General features: G+C 42.7%; 1 protein-coding gene across 9 annotated transcripts in view; it reads left to right on the forward strand.

Moving 5' to 3' along the window:
• Positions 1-20836, forward strand: part of CACNA2D3 (calcium voltage-gated channel auxiliary subunit alpha2delta 3) — a 933834-nt gene that overhangs the window by 435103 nt on the left and 477895 nt on the right. For 8 of the 9 annotated variants that reach the window (XR_004272347.1, XR_004272353.1, XR_004272348.1 and 5 more), the window contains 3 exons: positions 9699-9830; positions 19102-19162; positions 19256-19406. Coding sequence is in view for 2 of the 9 variants with exons in the window: in XM_032289508.1 (XP_032145399.1) it covers positions 9699-9830; positions 19102-19162; positions 19256-19406 (344 nt within the window). In the remaining 7 variants the exon portion in view is untranslated. The remainder of the gene's footprint in view (positions 1-9698; positions 9831-19101; positions 19163-19255; positions 19407-20836) is intronic. The other variant, XR_004272350.1, reaches the window with a different exon arrangement.

Raw genomic sequence — 20836 nt, forward strand, 5'->3', positions numbered from 1 at the left:
CGAGACTTGTGAATGGTTTATTCCAGGAGAATAAGGAAGAAGAAATGCAAGTTTCTCCACAAAATATGAAATATATTAAGGAAGAAAGACTGCTTAAAGTTGATATATTTATGGCAAAAAAATTTCTAATCATTCACATGAACTCTCACCAGGGAATAAAGCCTGAAGTACAGCATTCTGAAGCAACAGACTGAAGGAGACTAGAGCATTCTCTGGAATTTACCAAGCCATTTGCTTCCCAGCTCCATCCGGAGTGGTTCAGCATTGGGCCATGAATCCTTCTTGTCCCTCTGGTCCCAGGGCTGCCAGAAATTGGCTCCAGCTTTGTGAAAATCAACCTGCATTTCTTGTCTAGCATATCACTAAGTTTAGAGGAAGGGTAAATGTTTGGCAAATAAACCTATTTTATGATTCAGCACACATTAAGGACTATTTTCCAATAGATATAAGTACTTGATAATTAGCATCAAAACTATTCATTATTTAATCTATAATCTACTTAGAATGAATGGGAGAGATGGCATTTACTTGCTGAAATGGGAGACATGAAAACTATCCAACCATTCTTGTCTTGAATTTGATCCAACATATGGCCCTGAAGAAAACTCCTGCGTGGGCTTAATCCCCAGGCTCCCCGTGCCTGCCATAATTTTATAGCTGGGAGGTGCACAGCTTTGAAGCCATTTAGGAAAGACAGAGATCCTTCCTCCAGTCTTGTTCAAGGCAGGCATCTGTACAGGGTCCACTCTTTAAAAATCCTGTTGATGCTCAGCTGAGTCCCTTCCCTTCCATCAGTGGTTTTTGGGTAAATGTAGTTTGTCTCTAATTTTGTGTTAGCTTGTAATAGTTCTTCTTTACTCAGATTCCCTAGAAGTTGACCCATATTTTGTGGTAGAAGATGGCAAGTTTAAATTAATACAGTTCTGCTAATTCACTGGAGAATAAATGGTATTGGGGAAAAAATCAAGTGTGTATCAGATGACTGAGGTCTGGAGAGGAAACTCAAGCCCTAAGGCATCCATGAAGTTTTTGATTGCCTGTCCTGGGCAGAGGAAGTAGGCTATGCTTGCTACAGATTTTGGACAATAAATTTGATTTTGAAACCCCGAATAAAGGCATGATGGACCTTGGCGTGAGTGGAGCACAGATTATGTCTGCTACAAAATGCACTCTTGGCAGGAAACTTGCCGATCTGCTAAAATCCTTGCTGTGGCCTGCCCACCTCTCCAGCCTCATCTAGTACCTCTCCCCAAGACACCAGATTCTTCCCAACTCAGGGTTTTTGATCTTGCTTATTCACTGTGTGTACAAAGCTCTTGCTAGCTTAGGTTTTGAGGGCTGGTGCCATCTCAGCACTCAGGTCATCTATATGACCTCTAGGAGGTCATCTTTGACCACCCAATTTGGGCAACCCCCTCCCCACTTTCCACAGACAGTAACTCTCTGGCTTATCCCATTTTATTTTCATTACACTGTTTCTACTTGAAAGTCTCATTTATTTGCCCATTGTTTCTCTCCTCCTCAGACTGAAATGTCAACTTCATTGTCTGGCATACTGTTGAATGCCTGATATAGTAGGTACTCAATAAATATTTGTTGAGTAAACAAATGAAAGCGTCATGACAGTACCTTGCCCTGATGATTCAAGGAAGGGAGAAAGAGACTTGCTTGAAGTCTGAGCTGGATAGCCTCGGGAAAGCTGAACTGCTGCGGGGAGGGAGTCGGGGGCTCCCACTGTGCTGGGACTAGCGATGGGTCCTAGTGGTGTATGTAGTCCTCCCACCGCACAGCAAGTTCTGTGCCTTGTCTGAGGAAGAGCTACTCTCATCTGGCTTCTACAGATGAAGGCCTTGGGGCTCAGAGACATTAAGTCACAGACCCAAGGCCATTAGCTAACCTGTGATAAGTGAGATCCAGGCCTGGGACTGAAGCTCCAAGCCTGAGTCCTGACTGCCGTGCTGCTGTTGAGGTGCTGCCCAGCAACCCTGATGTGGAGAACATGGTCAAAGTTGGGAGCTCCTCTTGAGAGCTTATTTATTATTATTTTATTTATTTATTTTTCTTTGAAACAAGGCCTTGCCCTGTCACCTAGTCTGAAGTCCAGTAGTGCAGTCTTGGCTCACTGCATTCTTGACCTCCCAATCTCAAGCGATCCTTTCACCTCGGCTTCCTGAGTAGCTGAGACTGTAGACACACACCACCATGTCTGGATACTTTTCTGTATTTTCTGTATAGACAGGGTTTCGCCATCTTGGCCAGGCTGGTCTCAAACTCCTGAGCTCAAGTGATCTACCGACCTTGACCTCCCAAAGTGTTAGGATTACAGGTTTGAGCCAGCAGCCCCAGCCAAGACCTTATTTATTTTCTAATGAATGAAGTAACAGCCAGTATTTATGAAGCACTTTGTATGTGCCAGTTGCTGTGCTAAGTGCTTTATATCCATTAATCTGCTTGGATCCATGTGGGTTGACCATCTCAGACACCGCCCAGGATGGAACTTGTAACTAAAATACAGTAATAAGAGGCAGTACCTTATTCAAAGATGCTAAGCTAATCTGGAAAGGTATGCAAGAGTGTGTAGGAGCATGCAGAGTGAACATTAGCCACATGCCACACATGGAGACCCTGTGTAGCAATGTGCACACCACAGGTCTGAGCAGTTATCTGCGTGAAAATGAAAGAAGAAAACTACAAAAGCTATTTGCTGTTAGGATGTAGGATACATTACAAAGACAGATCAGGCTTGTGGGAGGCGCTCTTCAAATACAAACTGTAAATTTATCACAAAGGTGGTGTGGGACTCTTACTCCCCAAACCTCTGCTAGTAGTCTGTTTTAGTAAAAGCTGAACATTTGATAAATTCTAGACTGGCACTGGGGATAATTTCATGTCTCAGAGGGTAGAGGAACAGAACTGCTATTCCTGGATTACATATTGACTAATATGAATACTAAGTTAATGTGGATTGGGTAGGACTGTTGGAAAAAATGGTCATACTATCCTGGAATTTACTTTATCGAGCAGAATTCTGGTCATTGATACATACTGTAGACATTCAGGAAAGTGATTTCAATGCAACTTAGTGCATTACAGGTAGGACCCACTGATAGAGGTCAGGATGAATGGTTAGCTTATAAAAATGTAATATGGACATGAAAATCTGAATTGTTTCCATAAAGAAAAAAAGGGTGAAGGCCTTGAAACATCCTTCACTAGGTAGAAGCCCTGCCTTTATGAAACTGATTTAAAAGAATACATACAGACCATGAGATATGAGTATATTGTGTAGGATAATTAAGAGAGTACTGGGTTAAACAGTGTTCCCAAAAGGATATGTCCACATTCTGATCTCCAGTACCTGCAGTAGTGGTTTTATTTGAAAGTAGGGTTTTTGCAGATATAATTAATTTAAGGATCTTGAGATGAGAGCATCCTGAATTTAGGGTGGTGCCTAAACCCACTGACCAGTCCTTCCGAGACAAAGGAGAGAGATTTGACACAGAGACACACAGAGCGGAGGGCCATGTGAAGATGGAGGTGGAGACGGAAATAATGAGGCTACAAGCCAAGGGATATCAAGGACGGCAGGCGAGCACCAGAGACTAGGAGAGGGGCATGAAACAGACTCTGAGAACCTCCAGAAGGAAGCAACCCTGCCTGCAGCTTGACTTTTAACTTCTTGTATCCTGAATTGTGAGAGAATAAATCTCCGTTGTCTGTGAGCCATCCAGTTTGTGGTATTTTGCCACAGAAAGCCTATTCAGTACTTTAAATCTCTAAAAAGGTTGGAGGTGGAGGTGCAAGTCAAGGCTCAGATAAATCTGATGCCTGAAGAACCCCTAAGTGAAGCAAAGGGGACTTCTAAACGGAATTTGAAACAAAACACAAACAAGGAAAATGGTTTGCCTGCTACTTGGCAGGTTGCTGTCATTTTCACAAGTGACCATAAGAAAAACAAATCAGCTCAGCCCCCATCAAGGAACATGAGACTGAACTCTGGTCCACACCCCCACGTGACGTTTGCCCGCTCCCTGTGGGACGGTGGAAGGGCCAGGGGACCTGGGTGTATGTGGGGTATGGGCAGCATTGACTGTCCCGTGGGTTATTCATTTCCACTCTCTGTCAGTGATGGTGGGAAAATCATTTTTAACTTGTATTTTTTTTTCACCTAAATGCTTAGATGACGGCTCCATGTATTTTTTCTGTTCTTTTCTTTTCCTATCTTTTAAATGACTGTAACAACAGACAGTGATTTAAGATTTCCCCTTCTATTAAAATTGCTTGCTAAGCAAGCTTGTAAAATCAATACGCTGTGATTATGTTACAAGGTAAGTGTTATTTCAAATATTTGATCAAATGGGCGTATGCAACACAGCCCCCATTTTAAGTAGATTATTTTTTTTAGTGGTTCTATTTCCCCTTGTTCACTGTGACCTTGGAAAATCGAAGCCCCCTTTTCTTGCAGAGGCATAATTTTAGAGCAAGATTTGGTGTCCAAATAAAGTGAGTGAAATGTCCTGTTTTTTTATTTTTGCATTTCTGAAGATGCTCCCAGTTCCTCAGGGGGCAATCTTAGGTTTCAAGGACCACCTGGAGGTCTGGGCAGCCTTATTCTACACCAAAGAGACCACGCTTAAGAAAAAAAGAATGATCCTAATTGCCACACTTGAGAAAAAAGAATTGTCTAACTGGAAACTTTGGCTCCTTAACATGTTGAGACAGTGAGCTAGGGAAATGGAATTTTCACTTCTTTTTGTGGAAGGTTTTTATGACACAGACATAATTGAGGCCATTGATGGAGGCAAGAACCATGGGTTTCTCAGTGTCATTATTGTATTTGCATCTTTGTGGATTAATTTAAGTGAGTTTTGCCACTATGGGTGAGTCACAATAATTGTTATCAAGCTTGAACAGGAAAAAGAAAGAGCTCCATTTTCCAGGATTGTGAGGATAAAGTCCTCCTAAAATTACTTTGTGGTAAAAGGCTGATTGAGTCATTTTCACAGTCCTGGGCTATGATGGGGTTTATTACAGTTACCTTAGTGATCTGAAGGAATAAGGCAGGACAGAGGTGACACACAAGCCAGGACACAGTGTCTGCCCGCTGGCCCCGGCACTGTTTTGTGGGCTCTAGAGCTGTGCAGGTGGGTGTCCTGGGGCTGCCGCTCTAAAAGGGCAGGTGGCTGTGGGGGAGGGGAGGTGCACTGGGGCCAATCCTGAGTGCCCTTGTAAGTGGACCTGTCTTATGTGATCATTTCTAGCATTATGTTGTTCATTGTTTACTCTGCAACTTGACGACTGGACTGTCTTGATGACCCCTCCTGTGTCTGTATGGTATCGATGAATCTCTGGAATGAGGATGTCACAGTGGGATTTCGTGACTCAGTGTCCAACAGGGAGTTCTGGTGGGGGTACAGGGCTCTAGGCCAAGGGAACAGCCCCATCAGTGGCTGTGTGGGTGCCTTTGGCCATTAGCTGTAGTCTGTGGATTTGTTTAACCTTCCAAACAGGTCTCTAGGATGGGTATTGTTTTTTCTTTCCACCTTTTATTTTAGGTTCAGGAGGTACATGTGCAGGTTTGTTATATGGGTCAATTGCATGTCATAGGGGTTTGGTTTACAGATTATTTTATCATCCTGGTAGTAAGCATAGTGCCCAATCGGTAATTTTTTGATCCCCACCCTCCTCCCACCCTCCATCCTCAAGTAGGCCCCAGTGTCTGTTGTTCTCTTCTTTGTCCATGTGTACTCAGTGTTTAGCTCCCACTTACACGTGAGAACATATACATGAAACCTAAACATGGGCTGTTTAGTTTTCTGTTCCTGCATCAATTCACCCAGAATAATGATCTCTGACTCCATCCATGTTGCTGCAAAGGATATAACCGCATTCTTTTTTATGGCTGCATAGTATTCCATGTATAGGGTGGGTGTTATTATCCCAATTTTACAAATAAGGAAACCTCAGATCAGAGGCTTTGCCCCTTAGTAGTTGGATGCTCTTAGGAACGTAACTCATTTCCTGGTGCTGTAGAATGGAGGAGAGCAAGGGATCCAGCCTGCCTTGGAGGGCTGCTGCGGGGGGGGGGGGGATAGGAGATAAGGTAGGCACCATGCCTGTACGCCAGGAAGAACTCACTGAAAGTTTCTCCTCCTCCGCCTCTTCCTCGTCATTAATAACTCATCATGTTGTCATTGTCATACTTTTCATCCTGACAATTGACAGCTATTTCTACTCCAAGAACAGAATGTTGCTTAATGTGGCATCATTTTGAAACAGAGTCTTCAGGGGTTAAAAAAAGAAGTGAACCATCACAGAGCATCCTCAGTGACCCATATTGCTTCAGCTAGTGTGCAAGAAATATTTATTCTTTTTCTTTGTCTTCACCCTTATTTTTTTTCAACTTTTATGTTTAAGTTCAGGGGTACATGTGCAGGTTTGTTATATAGATACACTTGTGTCATGGAGGTTTATTGTACAGATTATTTCATTACTTAGGTATTAAGCCTAGTACATATTAGTTATTTTTTCTGATCCCCTCCCTCCTGTAAACCTTCAGTTTAGGCCCCAGTGTGTGTTGTTCCCCTCTATGTGTCCATGTGTTCTCATCATTTAGCTCCCACATATAAGTGAGAACAGGCAGTATTTGGTTTTCTGTTCGAAAAGGATTAGTTTGCTAATTATTTTAGTTTGTGTCTAACTAAAGTAGTGTTAGTTTGCTAAGGATAATGGCCGGCAGTTCCATCCATGTCCCTGCAAAGTACATGATCTAATTCTCTTTTATGGCTGCATAGTATTTCATGGTGTATATGTGCTACATTTTCTTTATCCACTTTATCATTGGTGGACATTTAGGTGGGTTCCATGCCTTTGCTATTCTGAATAGTGCAGCACTGAACATGTGCATGCATGTAGCTTTATAAGAGCCTGGTTTATACTCCTTTGTGTATATTCCCAGTAATGGGATTGCTGAGCCTAATGGTATTTCTGTCTTTAGGTCTTTGAGGAATCACTACACTATCTTCTACAATAGTTGAACTAATCTACACACCCACCAACAGTGTATAAGTGTTCCTTTTCTTCACAACCTCAGCAGCATATGTTACTTTTTGACTTTTTAATAACAGCCATTCTGACTGGTGTGAGATGGTATCTCATTGTTGTTTTGATTTGCCTTTCTCTAAAGACGTTGAGCTTTTTAAAATATGATTGTTGGCTGCATGTATGCCTCCTTTTGAGAAATGTCTGTTTAGGTCCTTTGCTCACTTTTTAATAGAGTTGTTTTTCTTATAAATTTGTTTAAGTTTCTTATAGATACTGGATGGTAGGTCTTTGTCAGATGCATAGTTTGCAAAAATTTTCACCTATTCTGTAGGTTGTCTGTTTACTCTGTTGATAGTTTCTTTTGCTGTGCAGAAGCTCTCTCATTTAATTAGATCCCATTTGTCAATTATTCCTTTTGTTGCAATTGCTTTTGGCATCTTCATCATGAAATATTTGTCCGTGCCTATGTCCTGATTGGTATTATCTAAGTTGTATTCCAGGGTTTTTATAGTTTTTGGTTTTACATTTATGTCTTTAATCCATCTTATGTTAATTTTTGTATACAGTATAAGGAAGGGATCCAGTTTTAATCTTCTGCATATGGCTAGCCAGTTATCTCAGCACCATTTATTGAATAGGGAATCCTTTCCCCATTACTTGCTTTTGTCAGGTTTTTCAAAGATAAGGCATGCGGTCTTATTTCTGGGCTATTTGGTTCCATTAGACTATGTGTCTGTTCTGATACCAGTGTCATGCTGTTTTGGTTACTATAGCCTTATAGTATAGTCTGAAGTCAGGTACTGTGATGTCTCCAGTTTTGTTTGTTTTGCTTGGGAGTGTCTTGCCTATTCAGTCTCTTTTTTAGTTTCATATGAATTTTAAAACAGTTTTTTCCTAGTTAGTTTCATATGAATTTTAAAACAGTTTTTTCCTAGTTCTGTAAAGAATCTTGATGGTAGCTTATTAGGAATGGCATTGAATCTATATATTGCTTTGGGCAGTATGACCTTTTTAACAATATTGATTCTCCTTATCCACGATCTTGGAATGTCTTCCATTTGTTTGTCATCTCTGATTGCTTGGAGCAGTGGTTTGTAGTTCTACTTGTAGAGATCTTTTACCTCTCTAGTTAGCTATATTCCTAGGTACTTAACTCTTTTTGTGGAAAATGTGAATGGGAGTTCATTCATGATTTGCCTTTCAGGATTCTTGGTGTAGAGGAATGCTGGTGGTTGTTTTTTTTTTTTTTTTTTTTGCACATTGGTTTTGTATCCTGAGACTTTGCTGACATGAGCTTAAGAAGCTTTTGGGCTGAGACTATGGGATTTTCTAGGTACATGAGCATGTCATCTGTAAACAGGAATAGTTTGATTTCCTTTCTTCCTATTCAGATGCCCTTTATTTCATTCTCTTGCCTGCTTGCCCTGGCCAGGAATTCTAATACTGTATCGAATAGGAATTCACCCTTATTTTTTTTTAAATCTCTGAACTGAAGGCAAGAAGTTATCTTTGGGTTATCATAGGTGAGGAAAAGAAATTTGCTCATGGGATTCCATGACAAAAGAGTAAATGATTGCCTGCTGTCTGGAGAACAGCCTTTTGTGTTATCCATCTGTATTAGTCGGTTCCCATGCTGTTAATAAAGACATACCTGAGACTGGATAATTTATAAAGGAAAGAGGTTTAATTGACTCACAGTTCCACATTGTTGGGGAGGCCTCACAGTCATGGCAGAAGGAAAAGGAGGCGCAAAGGCACATCTTACATGGCAACAGCAAGAGAGCATGTGCAGGGGAGTATTCTTTTATAATACAACTTTATCAAAACTCTCAGATCTCATGAGACTTATTCACTATCATGAGAACAGCACTAGAAAGACCTGCCCTGCCCCCATGATTCAGTTACCTCCCACCAGGTCCCTCCCACAACACATGAGAATTATTGGAGCTACAATTCACGATGAGATTTGGGTGGGGACATAGCCAAAACATATCACCATCCATCTATCCTTCCCTCTATTTCCTCTGCAAGAGTTTTGGAGCTTCTGCCACATGCTGGTCAAAGAGTACAGCAGAAGACCATCAAGAGGCAGTCTGTGCTTTCACAGAACTCACAGTCTGCTGAACAGAAGAAGTAGAGAGATTTAGTCATGTAATTTCAATTTATTTATTTTTTTAAAAAGCAAATTTCTAAGTCAGGGGCAAAGAGAAATGGCACAGGGCTGTGTTGGTTTCTCAGGTGATTACAGTGAGAGAAAATACAGTTTTCCTATTTTTAATGCCAAATTCTGGCTCAGTAGGGGGAAAGCGGGAAAATAATGCTAATAAAGTCTCTCTCTGCTTTCTCAAAGAGGATTATGTGATTTTTCTCTATGGGATATGTGATGTTGAAAGTTACAAATAAAAGGAAGAGTCTTTCAAGTGAGGAGCCATCAGTAGAGGCTCCTGGGAGGCTATGAGGGCTCAGGCAGGAGGGGAATCCGCAGCATCTGGAATCCCCAGGAGCTAAACGTTTTTGAGGTTGTAACTTTCTCCATCACCTCCTGGAAGATGCAGTACCTTGTGCCAGTATCTGCCAAGTGGTATGGGATGCCAGGAATTTTATTTCACATTGGTTTCTAATACTCCCCTCTCTCTCTCTTTCTTTTTTTATAGACCCTGCAATTGTCAATGGGGTTTATTGGTCTGAATCCCTAAACAAAGTTTTTGTAGATAACTTTGACCGTGACCCATCTCTTATATGGCAATACTTCGGAAGTGCAAAGGGCTTTTTTAGGCAGTATCCGGGTGAGTATCACTGCGTTGACAATTATGACTCAGATTAATGTTACCTGATCATGTGATATTTTTCTTTAGGGTTTCAGTTAAAACTTTTCTGCCTTCTCTTAGAAGAAAATGAAAGATTAAGTCCAAATCTATTGTCAGGGTGCAGGACAGGAATGGCAAGGTGGCATCCACATGGGCATGCTCACACATAGGGCATGATCACAGAACTCTCTGCGCCTGTACCTTCCTCAGTAGAATAATTCACAGAGCTGTCACCAAATGTGAAGAACTGTGGTGTGAACTGTACCTTATTTAGTACTTCTGAACAAGAGTTTAGCCTTATTACTACTGCTATTATTGCCATTATTATTACTGGGGAAAAAAGCAAGTCATACTTGGGCAGTTAAATTCTCACTAATGGCTAAGAAATAGAGAATGTGAACTTAGATTTGTCCACCCCAGTGCTGACTCCCCTTGGAGGAAGATGTTGAAATGGCCCAAGCATTGCTGACGGCAACAACCCCTCCACAGAGGGTGCCCCCAGCAGCCCCAGTGCACTCAGCACCCCCAGCAGTGTGTATCTCAGAGGCTGTCCATCATGCCTTTGGAACAGGTGTTCCTTCTGGAGCCTTCCCAGTCCTCTGCTTTGTGATGGGATTTTAATTCTGGTTTGGTTTGAATTTTAATTAAAAAGGGAAGTTTTAATTTTGCTTACAAGTTGTGAAAACAGGACTTGGGGCTGCACTTGTGCCAGCATCACAGCTGTAGAAATTAACAAGCTCAACCTAAAAGAAGGGGGAAAAACCCACCCTGAATAATCTTGGAGCAATTAAGTGAAGTCTTCTATGTTTTCATTAAGTAAGACTAGGCACCCGATGTCTTCCCACTTTGAGGCACAGAGACTGCTAGCCTCCGCCTTGCAGAGCTGTTTGCCCCGCGCACAGCATCTGTCCCCTAAGAACTGCCTGCCGGGTGTCTGCTTCGCCAGATTACACAACGTTTCCCAAGAGCCGTGTTCAGCATGGCACGCATGCTTCCTCCCAGAGCCCACAGAAATGTAAACAATAAGCATCCTATTAAAGATAACACCATAATAAACAGTGGACGATTAAAGTTCCAGTGCCACCAAATTGCAATCCGCCTTGATGCACTCAACAGAGCAAATCCGACGCAGCTATTGCTGAAATCAGAGCCTGTTGGAGAGGCTGCTCTGCTTGGGAAGCCACTGGGTGTCCAACCCTCTCACTATGTGGCATCGAGAATAGGGCAAGTCAGATAAGTAGAAACACAAATCACCTGTTGTCTCCACTGACAAGAAGTCCTTTAACTATGGTCACGAGGACATTTGAAAATAAACAGAATCCTCATAAAAGGCTTATGTAATAGGGGAGATTAATTTACATACAAGGTTTTTATCCATCAGAACAATTGGCTCAGCCATGTTTACAGTTCTTTAAAGATACTTTGGGCAGGATGTGGCCTGTGAAATGCCTACATCATTTCTATGTTAGTAAAGACATGGGCTGCAGTTCACCAAGGTGTTTCAGTGCCCTGATAAATGTCCTATGGCCACTCAGCTCTGTGCTTGGTTCTGAACACAGAGCATGCCTCTTGCCTCCTGGACAAAGAGTGATCGTGAGCATTTTGTGAGGATGTTTTTCTTTTCAGGATGCTTCTTTCCATTGTTAAAGTGGTGTGAAACAGTGGTAAGTGTGAGTGTTTTTAAGCAGAGGAGTCTTTCTTCAGTTTTACATAAGCATGTCCTGAGTGCTGGCTTTGTACCAAGCACTATCTGAGGCCCTGAGGATAAAATCACGAACTAGACAGAAAAGGTCTCTGTCTTCATCCAGCTCCCTCTTGTGGGAACATGCACTGATCATGGATTTTGGTTCCAAGGGACAGAAACACAGTTTCAACTAGCTCCAGCAAGAAGCACACTTACCGGTTCATGTAACTTGAAATCTAGGGAACATGCCATTTGGGCTACAGCTGGATTTCGGTGCTCAGCAGTGAGAGACTGAAGCAATGTTATTTGGAATCTGAATCCTTTCTTTTGGCTCTCATTTCTGCCTTCTTCCATTCTGACCTTGTCTCACTGGCAGGTGATCTCCTCATAATGGGGAACAGGGCTGGCAGGATTTCTCAGTGAGGATTCCAGGGGAGGAGAGAGCATCTGTCCCAGTAGCTTGGATGAAAGTCCACATATTAGCCTGTTCTGAGTTTCATGCCCACCACTGATGCCTGAAGAACTAGTGGGTAGGGTTAGCCATCCAAAACCCTGGGGACTAGTCAGGATAATTGTGGCTTTGCCTAGAGTGCATCCCCAAAAGAGGGGCATCAGTGACCACCATGGGGAGATAGACAGGCAAATAGATCATCATGGTACAGTGTGTTTCATGCTACACTGAGGAAATAGAAGGGGCTGGGTGATCCCTCAGAAGGATCACCAACTCCAACTCCTGGGGTGAGAGGAAAGAGTTCTGGGAAGGAGAACTTTGGTAAGCATTAGCCTGGAAGCCTATGTGTGATGATGATGTCCATTTCTGCATGGCTTCACACATAGGCCTTACCAGTTCAATTTATGCCCTAAGGGCATATGCTAACTCTCTCGTGCTGTTCAAAGGACTTTATGAGATGATGGAAATGTTCTATGTCCTATCTAATATCACTAATGTCACTGGTCACACGGGAGTACTGAGCACTTGAGGTGTACCTAGTGAGGCTGAGGAACTGAAATTTAAATGTTATTTAACTTTATTTAAAATTAAAATTAAATAGCCACACATGGTTAATTGCCACCATGTTGAATAACGTAGTGCTGTTGTAGTCTGATACCTAGTTTCCGAGGTACCAGCCTTATCTTTCAGGGCTTGCATTGCAAAAAGTTCTCACTGAACAGAAGATGTCGTTAGGCTCTATAGTTCTTACTTTATAAAGTGGGGCTCTACCCTGAAATCCTGAACCATCAGGCTTCCAATCCCTATCTCTTCTACCAGAATATTTGCCCCTTGGAGGACAGAGTCACTTGTTTTGTCCATTACTCTGTCACCAGCAGCAAGAATAACACATAGTGGGTGCTCACTGTGTGTTTGTTGAATGAATCGCCCATTAGGTCAGATTCCACCAGATCTATTGTCTTCCATTACACCAGTGGCAGCCACCCTCTCTCTTCAGATAGAATAGAGCTATTGCCTCTCTGGGGAGCAGAATAGAGCTATTTCCTCTTTGGGGAGCTGGTCCCCAGCTGCAGTCTGGTAGACACTTGATGATTTAGCAAGGAGCTGGCATAAATGCAGTACAGAGCCATAGTCCCTTTGTTTTCTCATTGATCCCCCTCCTCCAAGTCTTCATAGTACCTGTGCTTTCCACCCCACTGCCTACCATGTCCCAGACACCGGACATGCCCATCTGTTGGCTGTTTCCTCATGATGCCTTATGACCATCTCATCTAGAGAGTAGTGTTCTCCAGGCTCCCCATCACCCAGGAGGCAGAGGATCAAAGGGCTGCACAGTCATCCCTTTTCCTGGGAGCCTTGGCCAATTCATCTTTTTATAGCCCTCTGTGGGACCCATTTTCTACCTGGTTACTGGCTGAGGCCACCAGTGACTGACCTATTCTTCCTGTTCTGGCCAATCCTTAGCTTTATTCAAAATGGTATGGCTGGCTGACAGTACCTACCCATGTATATATGTAAAGAAAACTATGTCTATACATCACAGACAGGTCACTATCTAATCAAACAGGACATGAATTAGGTTCATGCATGATTATCAGAAGCTTCGGTCCCTTCCAGAACATAGCCGTACCCAGGGGAGTTTGTTCCTGTAGAAGTCTTGGTGATTACAAGGGGAAATGGCTGTCTTAGCCTCACACCATGATTTGGATGCCATAAGAAGGTGAAAACTGGTTCATAGCTACAGCCACGATGAGGGAGCTGGGCAGCTAAGTACAGAGCTCTCCATAAGTTTGGACTCATACGTGCTGTTTGCTAGTATTAAGTTCAGGTTCTGTGCACAGTGTTCCTTTTTGTTTCTTCCCTTCCATGCCTCCCTCACCAGGCTCGGGTTTAGCAATGGGGAGAGTGTGATTGATATTAGGGTTTTTTCCCTTGACAAGCTCAACAGGACTGCTCCAGGAACGATGATCATAGAACACCATAATTTATAATTTTCATAGCAACTATCTTGCTACATACTCATTTTTATGGTGTATAACCTCTCAAGAGATTGGCAGGAAAGATAGCATCTGGTTGAAAAAGGAGCTCTTTTTAGAGGAGTGCATAGACAGCTTCTCAGAAGACGTTTTAAAGCCAAGTTTCACTCCAGCTTGACTCATATTAGGAGCCAGCATGTATTTTTGACCAGATATTTTAGATTTAAAGTTATGCTGGAAGATCTGTATTTCAACTTTACATCATGGGCCATGTACTAAATATTTTTTGAGGAAGGAATTGGGCAGAACTTAAGGATAAACCAACATCTGCACCTCTTGATTTTCTTTCTTTCCTTTCCACATCTTTCTGGACGTCTTGCTTTCAAATAAGGAAGGCAAACGCCGTGTTTCAGTAGGACAGGCAGTATCTGTTCAGGTGGTAGTTTGTGGAGATGATTTGAATGTCATTGGCAATGCCAGGGATGTTGTGTGGAAATCATTGCACTTTAAAGAGCAGAAAAGCAATGGATGAAGATGCCGTTTGCTGAAGTGGAGAGAAAAAGAGAGCGTGAAGCAGAAATAAAACAACACAGCAAAAAGATGTTCAGATTTTTATTATGCTGTACATTGTAGTCCTTCGTGGTTCCATTACACAGTCTCATACCTCATTGCCATGTGAAATCATGTTGGGAACATGCAGCTTGACCTTCAGGCTTGTATAGGGCTCTGTTCTTTTGGCCCTACTATTTTTTTTTTTTTTCAGAAGCTAAAAGAGAACAGGAAGTCACACGTTGTCTAAAATGAAATTAATTTTCCTCCAATATTAGTTTGTAAATGTCTGTGGGAGAGAAACCATGGGATATAGGAATGTTGCACAGTGATTCAAATTCCCTCAAATTCGAGCAGAGATTTTGGCATTATTTTCCATTTCACATAGGGATTTATGCACATTCTGCAGACTTTGTCCTCTGAAAGCTGTGGAAAGCGGGCTTCCAATTACCAATGCTGACGATGAGGCCAGGAAAGCCCCCCGGAGCAGGGGGAGTGGCAGCTCCCCCCACCTCCAACCCTAGCGTTCCTCTTGTCTCAGGTGTCCCACCCCGTCCTACCTGAGTGGGATTCCAAAAGGCATATGGCACTTCCAGAAATGGTGTGGCTCGTGGGAGTGCTTCTTGATTAAGTGATAGTTCCTTGGATCTCAGAGATTTAAGATGAGCCAACTGTTATTCCTCTGAGATTTGAAGTTACCTGAATATTTTCAAAATACCTGTGTGGACCAACAATTATATACTAAAAAGTTACATCCTAGGGGAGGCAGTGCCACCTGGGACAGTGGTTTTCCAAAGTTTGTTGCCTAAAGCATTTTCTTGTGAGATTTTTGGAGGAGGAAGGACTCCATGGTCAAATTAGCTTGGTAAATGCTACCACTAGGGTCCCAGTCATAGAGTTTTAAGGTGCACTTGAGCAGGTTAAAGGCCCTTAGCTGTTCCTTCCATTATGTAGAAAACAGTTTTGCTTTGATCCACTTAACATGCATTAGCATCCTGTAGAACTCCTCACAAAACCCACTGTGGAAACGCCTTTGCAAGGAAGAGAACGATGGCTTGAGAATTGGGAGAGCCCGTCTTAGTCCTAACTGGACATCTCAGGAAAATCTGAAGATTTTGGCACAAATGTCAGGTTTGGGCAAAATGATACCCCCCTCCCTTGCCACAGACTCATTGAGCCCTAACTTTGGGTCAAAGTATGATGTTAACTGTTACCTGCAGGGCGGCTGTGCCTGGAACTGCCTTGAGCGTACTGTCTTCATCCCTGCCCAATGCATATACCTCATGTCCTGAGCACAGAGGGTCCAGACCTCACAGTTCCTGCTGCCTCCCAGGCTCCTCTCCTCTGGTGGGGATGTCCTCTACACACAGTCACCCCAACATCCCTTCAGCTCCTCAAACTGGACATGTCTTCTCAGTCTCAGGACCTTTGCACACATTGTCCTCTCTGCCTGGGGTGTTCTTCTCTAGTCTGTTACCACCCCCTGTTTAACAAATCCTACCCATAGATAATGGGTTCAGTAGTATCCTCCCAAAATTCATGTCCACCAGGAGCCAGAGAATGTGACCTTACTTATAGGGCCTTTGCAGATGTAGGTAGGTAAGTTGAGATGAGGTTATACTGGTTTAGGGTGGCCCTAAATCTAATATGTTGGGTGCCCTTATATGACGAAGAGAGGATACGCAGACACAGAGGGAAGGCGGCCATGGGAAGATGGAGGTAGAGATTAGAGTGACATAGCTGTCACTCAAGGAACACCAGGCAATGCCAGGAGCCACCAGAAGCTTGGAAGAGGCTAGGAAAGGGTCTCCCTTAGAACTTTTAGATGGAGCTTGGCTCTGCTGACACCTCGAGTTTGAACTTCTAGCCTCCAAAGCTATGAGAGAATAATTTCTATTCAGCCACCTAGTTTGTAGTTCACTTGGTCCTTCATACCCATGGATTTTGCATCTATGGATTCAACCTACCATGAATAGAAAATATTCAAGAAAAAAATTACAGCAATAAAAAATAATACAAACAAAAGCAATACAGTATAACAACTTTTTGTGCATGCTAGGTATTATAAGAAATCGAGAGATGATTTAAAGTATATGGGGAGATGCACATAGGTTATATGCATATATTATACCACTTTATATCAGGGACATGAGCATCTACAGACTGAGGGTGGGGGTTCTGGAACTAATCCCCCATGAGCACCAAGGGACCAAGGTCCTTTGTTATGGCAGCTGTAGCACAGCAATGCATCATCATTTCCGCTCCCAGATCAAAGATGTCTTCCTCATGTTAGGTATTAGGGTCGCCTTTATCTACTAACAAGCATCAGGTGTTTCTCCTCTATGACATCTCTGGTACCTGCGATTTCTTATCCAGTGTCTGCTTCTACTAGCTGTGAGGCTTCCGGAGGGCAGGCAGGAGCCAAGACCCTCTTTCACTGTCACTGCTGTGTGTCCACTGACTGGCAGAGAGCTTGCCAGTTGGATGAAAATTTGATTAGTACACAGGATGCTCTGACGTTGTCCCATTTGATCCTCTTTCATACTGGAATTGTATCCTTTGTTGGTTTTCCCAGCAGACTAATTTTATGTCAGCTTTTCAAAAAGCACCAAGTAGCTGGGCATGGTGGCTCATGCCTGTAATTTTAGCACTTTGAAAGGCTGAGGTGGGCAGATCACTTGAGCCCAAAAGTTCGAGACCAGCCTGGACAACATGATGAGACCCTGTCTCTACTAAAAATAATAATAATAATAAATAGCTGGGTGTGATGGTGGGTGCCTGTAATCCCAGCTACTTGGGAGGTGAGGCAGGAGAATCGCTTGAACCTGGGAGGCAGAGTGTGCCATGAGCCGAGATCACACCACTGCACGCCAGCTGACAGAGTGAGACTCCGTCTTGGGTGGGGGGTGGGGGGGAAGCACCAAGCTTCAGAATGCCTAGAATGAGAAACAAGCCTATATACAAGGAAATGGTTTTAGCCTAAAAGGAAATCATTGAGTGTAATTAATTGGTCCCCACCCAGGCCCTGACCTAAATGTTGGGGCAGTAAAAGATAATAACATGTTTTCTGCTCCCCGTGGAGCATACAGTGATGGGGCTGTAATTGGGAAGGATGCCAGAGCCAGAAAACGTTGGTGGACGATCAGCAGTACATGCAGGGATAGCCGTGATCTAAAATCACTCACCACAGTTTGTTTCAAGAAACATCCACTGAACACCTCCCATGGGTCAACACATTTAAAAAACAGAAGATAAAAGAATCCTCTTTATATCACACTCAAACCGCTTATTTGTGGAATTATAAATTAGAGCATTGCCTAGCCTTGCCAGGGATATAACTTCACTGTTTATCAAGACTGTGCCATCCTTATGGTACCTGATTTATGCAAAGCAGTGTGTCAGATTATTTTAAATTAATTGCGTTCTTGTCCCTTAGTATACAATGCCATGTTAGTTATATTTTATCTTTATTACCTAATGTCCTCCAATTTGGCAGTAGTTTCTTACACTTCTGTTTTCTGATTTCTTGTGGAGACTGTTTTTGAATTAGACACATGTGCAGTGGGAAATATAGGTACAAGAAGGACAGAACCCAATATCTTTTTGAATTACAGACTACTGTCTCAAGGTTATCTGTGTGATAATTTGGGGATGTTATCTTCAGCGGATGCCTATGATTAGCCCAGTGTGGTCCTTTAGAAAGCTAGCCATTGTTAATCGGAAAGAAGAATCTCAATACCACCAGCTGAGTCAGGATTCTCTCCCGTGAAAATGATTTTTCTGTTTTTATTTTCTTAGCTCCAAAGTCTCTGTTGCAAATCCTCCATCCCTGAGCAGGACTGATGGTTGAAAAGAGTGATTTTCTGTCTTATTTTTAAGCAGCCAATGCCTTTCTTTTCAAATGATATTTTACTGTTAAAAACTAAGTTGGATATATCCTGACTAGGCTGCAAACCACAAGACTGAGGATGTTGGATCTGATTTTACACATGGGGATAACTCCCCAGGCTTCAGGAGCTGAAATTCAAACTTTATTATGCAGCATAATGAAAGCCGTTTTATTTCATTTCAATGTGGAAAGCCAGGCCAAAATTTCTGATTTTAAAAACAGGAGTGAGGAGGGAAGAAACCTGTGTATATCCTTAAATGGAAACATTGTATCTATGTTTTCAACCCTCCTGCTATAGACATTACATCACCTGGTCCAGGGATGGGGCCAGACTCTGCCCAGAGATCTGTGGATGATCCCACAGCTTGCTGGACAGGAAAAATAACCTTGGCTACCTTTATCCTTAGCCAAGCGAAGGAGCTAGAGTCACATGCTCCCTTGATGGACGGCACAGTCCTAAAAACGTCTCCACTCTCTGCAGGCCTTTGGAGCAGCTGAGCTAAGGCTGTGTTTGCTAATCGGGTTATGACCCAAGAGCTCCTGCCCGAGCTTGGCGATGGAGCATATGATGAGCTCTGGGGTTGGTCTTTGCATGTGATTTTTCACCCTGTCCATTCAATCAGCAACGTAAAGCAGCCTTGAAATGCTATGAATAAATATTTGAAGTTTCTGGGTTTCTCATAACCCCATTTTTCTTCTAGGGATTAAATGGGAACCAGATGAGAATGGAGTCATTGCCTTTGACTGCAGGAACCGAAAATGGTAGGCAGTGGTCAGACCTCTTCGTTATTTCTCAAAGAGATATCTCGAAGAGAAGTCAGGATTAATTTTTACTTAATTTTTCCCTCGACCTAGGTACATCCAGGCAGCAACTTCTCCGAAAGACGTGGTCATTTTAGTTGATGTCAGTGGCAGCATGAAAGGACTCCGTCTGACTATCGCAAAGCAAACAGTCTCATCCATTTTGGATACACTGGGGGATGATGACTTCTTCAACATAATTGCTGTGAGTGCAGCTGTTTTGTGCCTTCTTTGCACTTTGGGTTCATTTGATCTTTTGGTAGTGACTGCTTAACATTGCTATTGCTGTTAGATCCAGAGCATCTAGATTCCAGAACATGAGAGCTGGTTAGTTTTATGAGAGTTTATACAGTCATGGACAGTGGAAGGGCTTTTGGGAAATGCTACTGAACATTGCCTCTCTTAACCTACCACGCAGCCACATTATCTGAGAGAATGGCACACCGGATGTGGTTTTCCTGGAGAGCTGACATTTTCAGCTTCTTAGAAAGTAGCCTTAGCGAGATTTTCACCAAGCCACTAGAATTTCTCACCTGGAAATTAACTTCCAGCTAGGTTAGCCTGATGATAATGATGATGATAATAATTAATAATAATAGTGATGATGATGGCAACGAAGCAGCTAAAATATGGAGAGCAGTGTATGGCTCACTGACCATTTTATTTCAGCTTCTGGGGAAAATGCAGCATTTATTAAATGCCTGCTTTTAATAAATGCCTTACTCTTCATATTTTTATTATATTTGTTTTTTACAGCAATTCTAGGAGGTAGGGGGTGGTTTGGGCATATTCTCAAATGGAGGTGCTGAAATTGAAAGAGTGTCAGCAACTCGCCCAGGCCACAAGACTGGCAAGTTGGAGATTTGGGAACCAAGCCCGAGGCTGGGCAGTCACGTAGCCTGGAAAAGGCCACTTATTCAGGCCTCTATTTGGTCAATGCAAAGAGTCAAACTCTGCAAAATATTTGGAGAGATTTATTCTGAGCCAAATATGAGTGACCACGCAGCCCTCAGGAGGTCCTGAGAACATGTGCCCAAGGTGGTTGGGGTACGGCTTGGTTTTATACATTTTAGGGAGGCATGAGACTTCTGTCAAATACATTTAAGAAATACATTGGTTTGATCCAGAAAGGCAGGACAATTCCAAGCAGGGGCTCCCAGCTTATAGGAAGATTTTAAAATTTTCTAGTTGACAGTTGATTTTCTCTGAAGACCTGGGGTGAATAGAAAGGAATGTCTGGGTTAAGATAAAGGATGGTGGAGGCCCGAGTTCTCATTTGCAGAGGAAGCCTTCAAGTCGTAGGCTTCAGAGAGAATAGTTTGTAAAATGTTTGTTTGTTAGTTTGTTTTTTTATCAGACTTAAAGTCTGTGTTGATGTTGATACCAGAGGGGTATAGTGAGGCATGTTCCATCCCCATTCCCAGCTCGGCCTGAAGCAATCTCTCAGGTTAAATTTTAAAAGAGCCCTGGCTGAGGAGGAAGTGGATTCAGATGGTGGGGGACCTTAGAATTTTATATTTAGTTTACAGTCTCCAGTTCTTTTTCTTCTTCCCACTGATTATTTGGATGATTTTCATCATGCCCCTTATGTTCCTCTCACTCTTTTTCCAAAGGCTCATCTTAGTGAGCCTGATT

The sequence above is a fragment of the Sapajus apella genome, unplaced genomic scaffold (assembly GCF_009761245.1).
Source record: "Sapajus apella isolate SASKATOON/1434 unplaced genomic scaffold, GSC_monkey_1.0 scaffold23, whole genome shotgun sequence".
Taxonomy (NCBI): domain Eukaryota; kingdom Metazoa; phylum Chordata; class Mammalia; order Primates; family Cebidae; genus Sapajus; species Sapajus apella.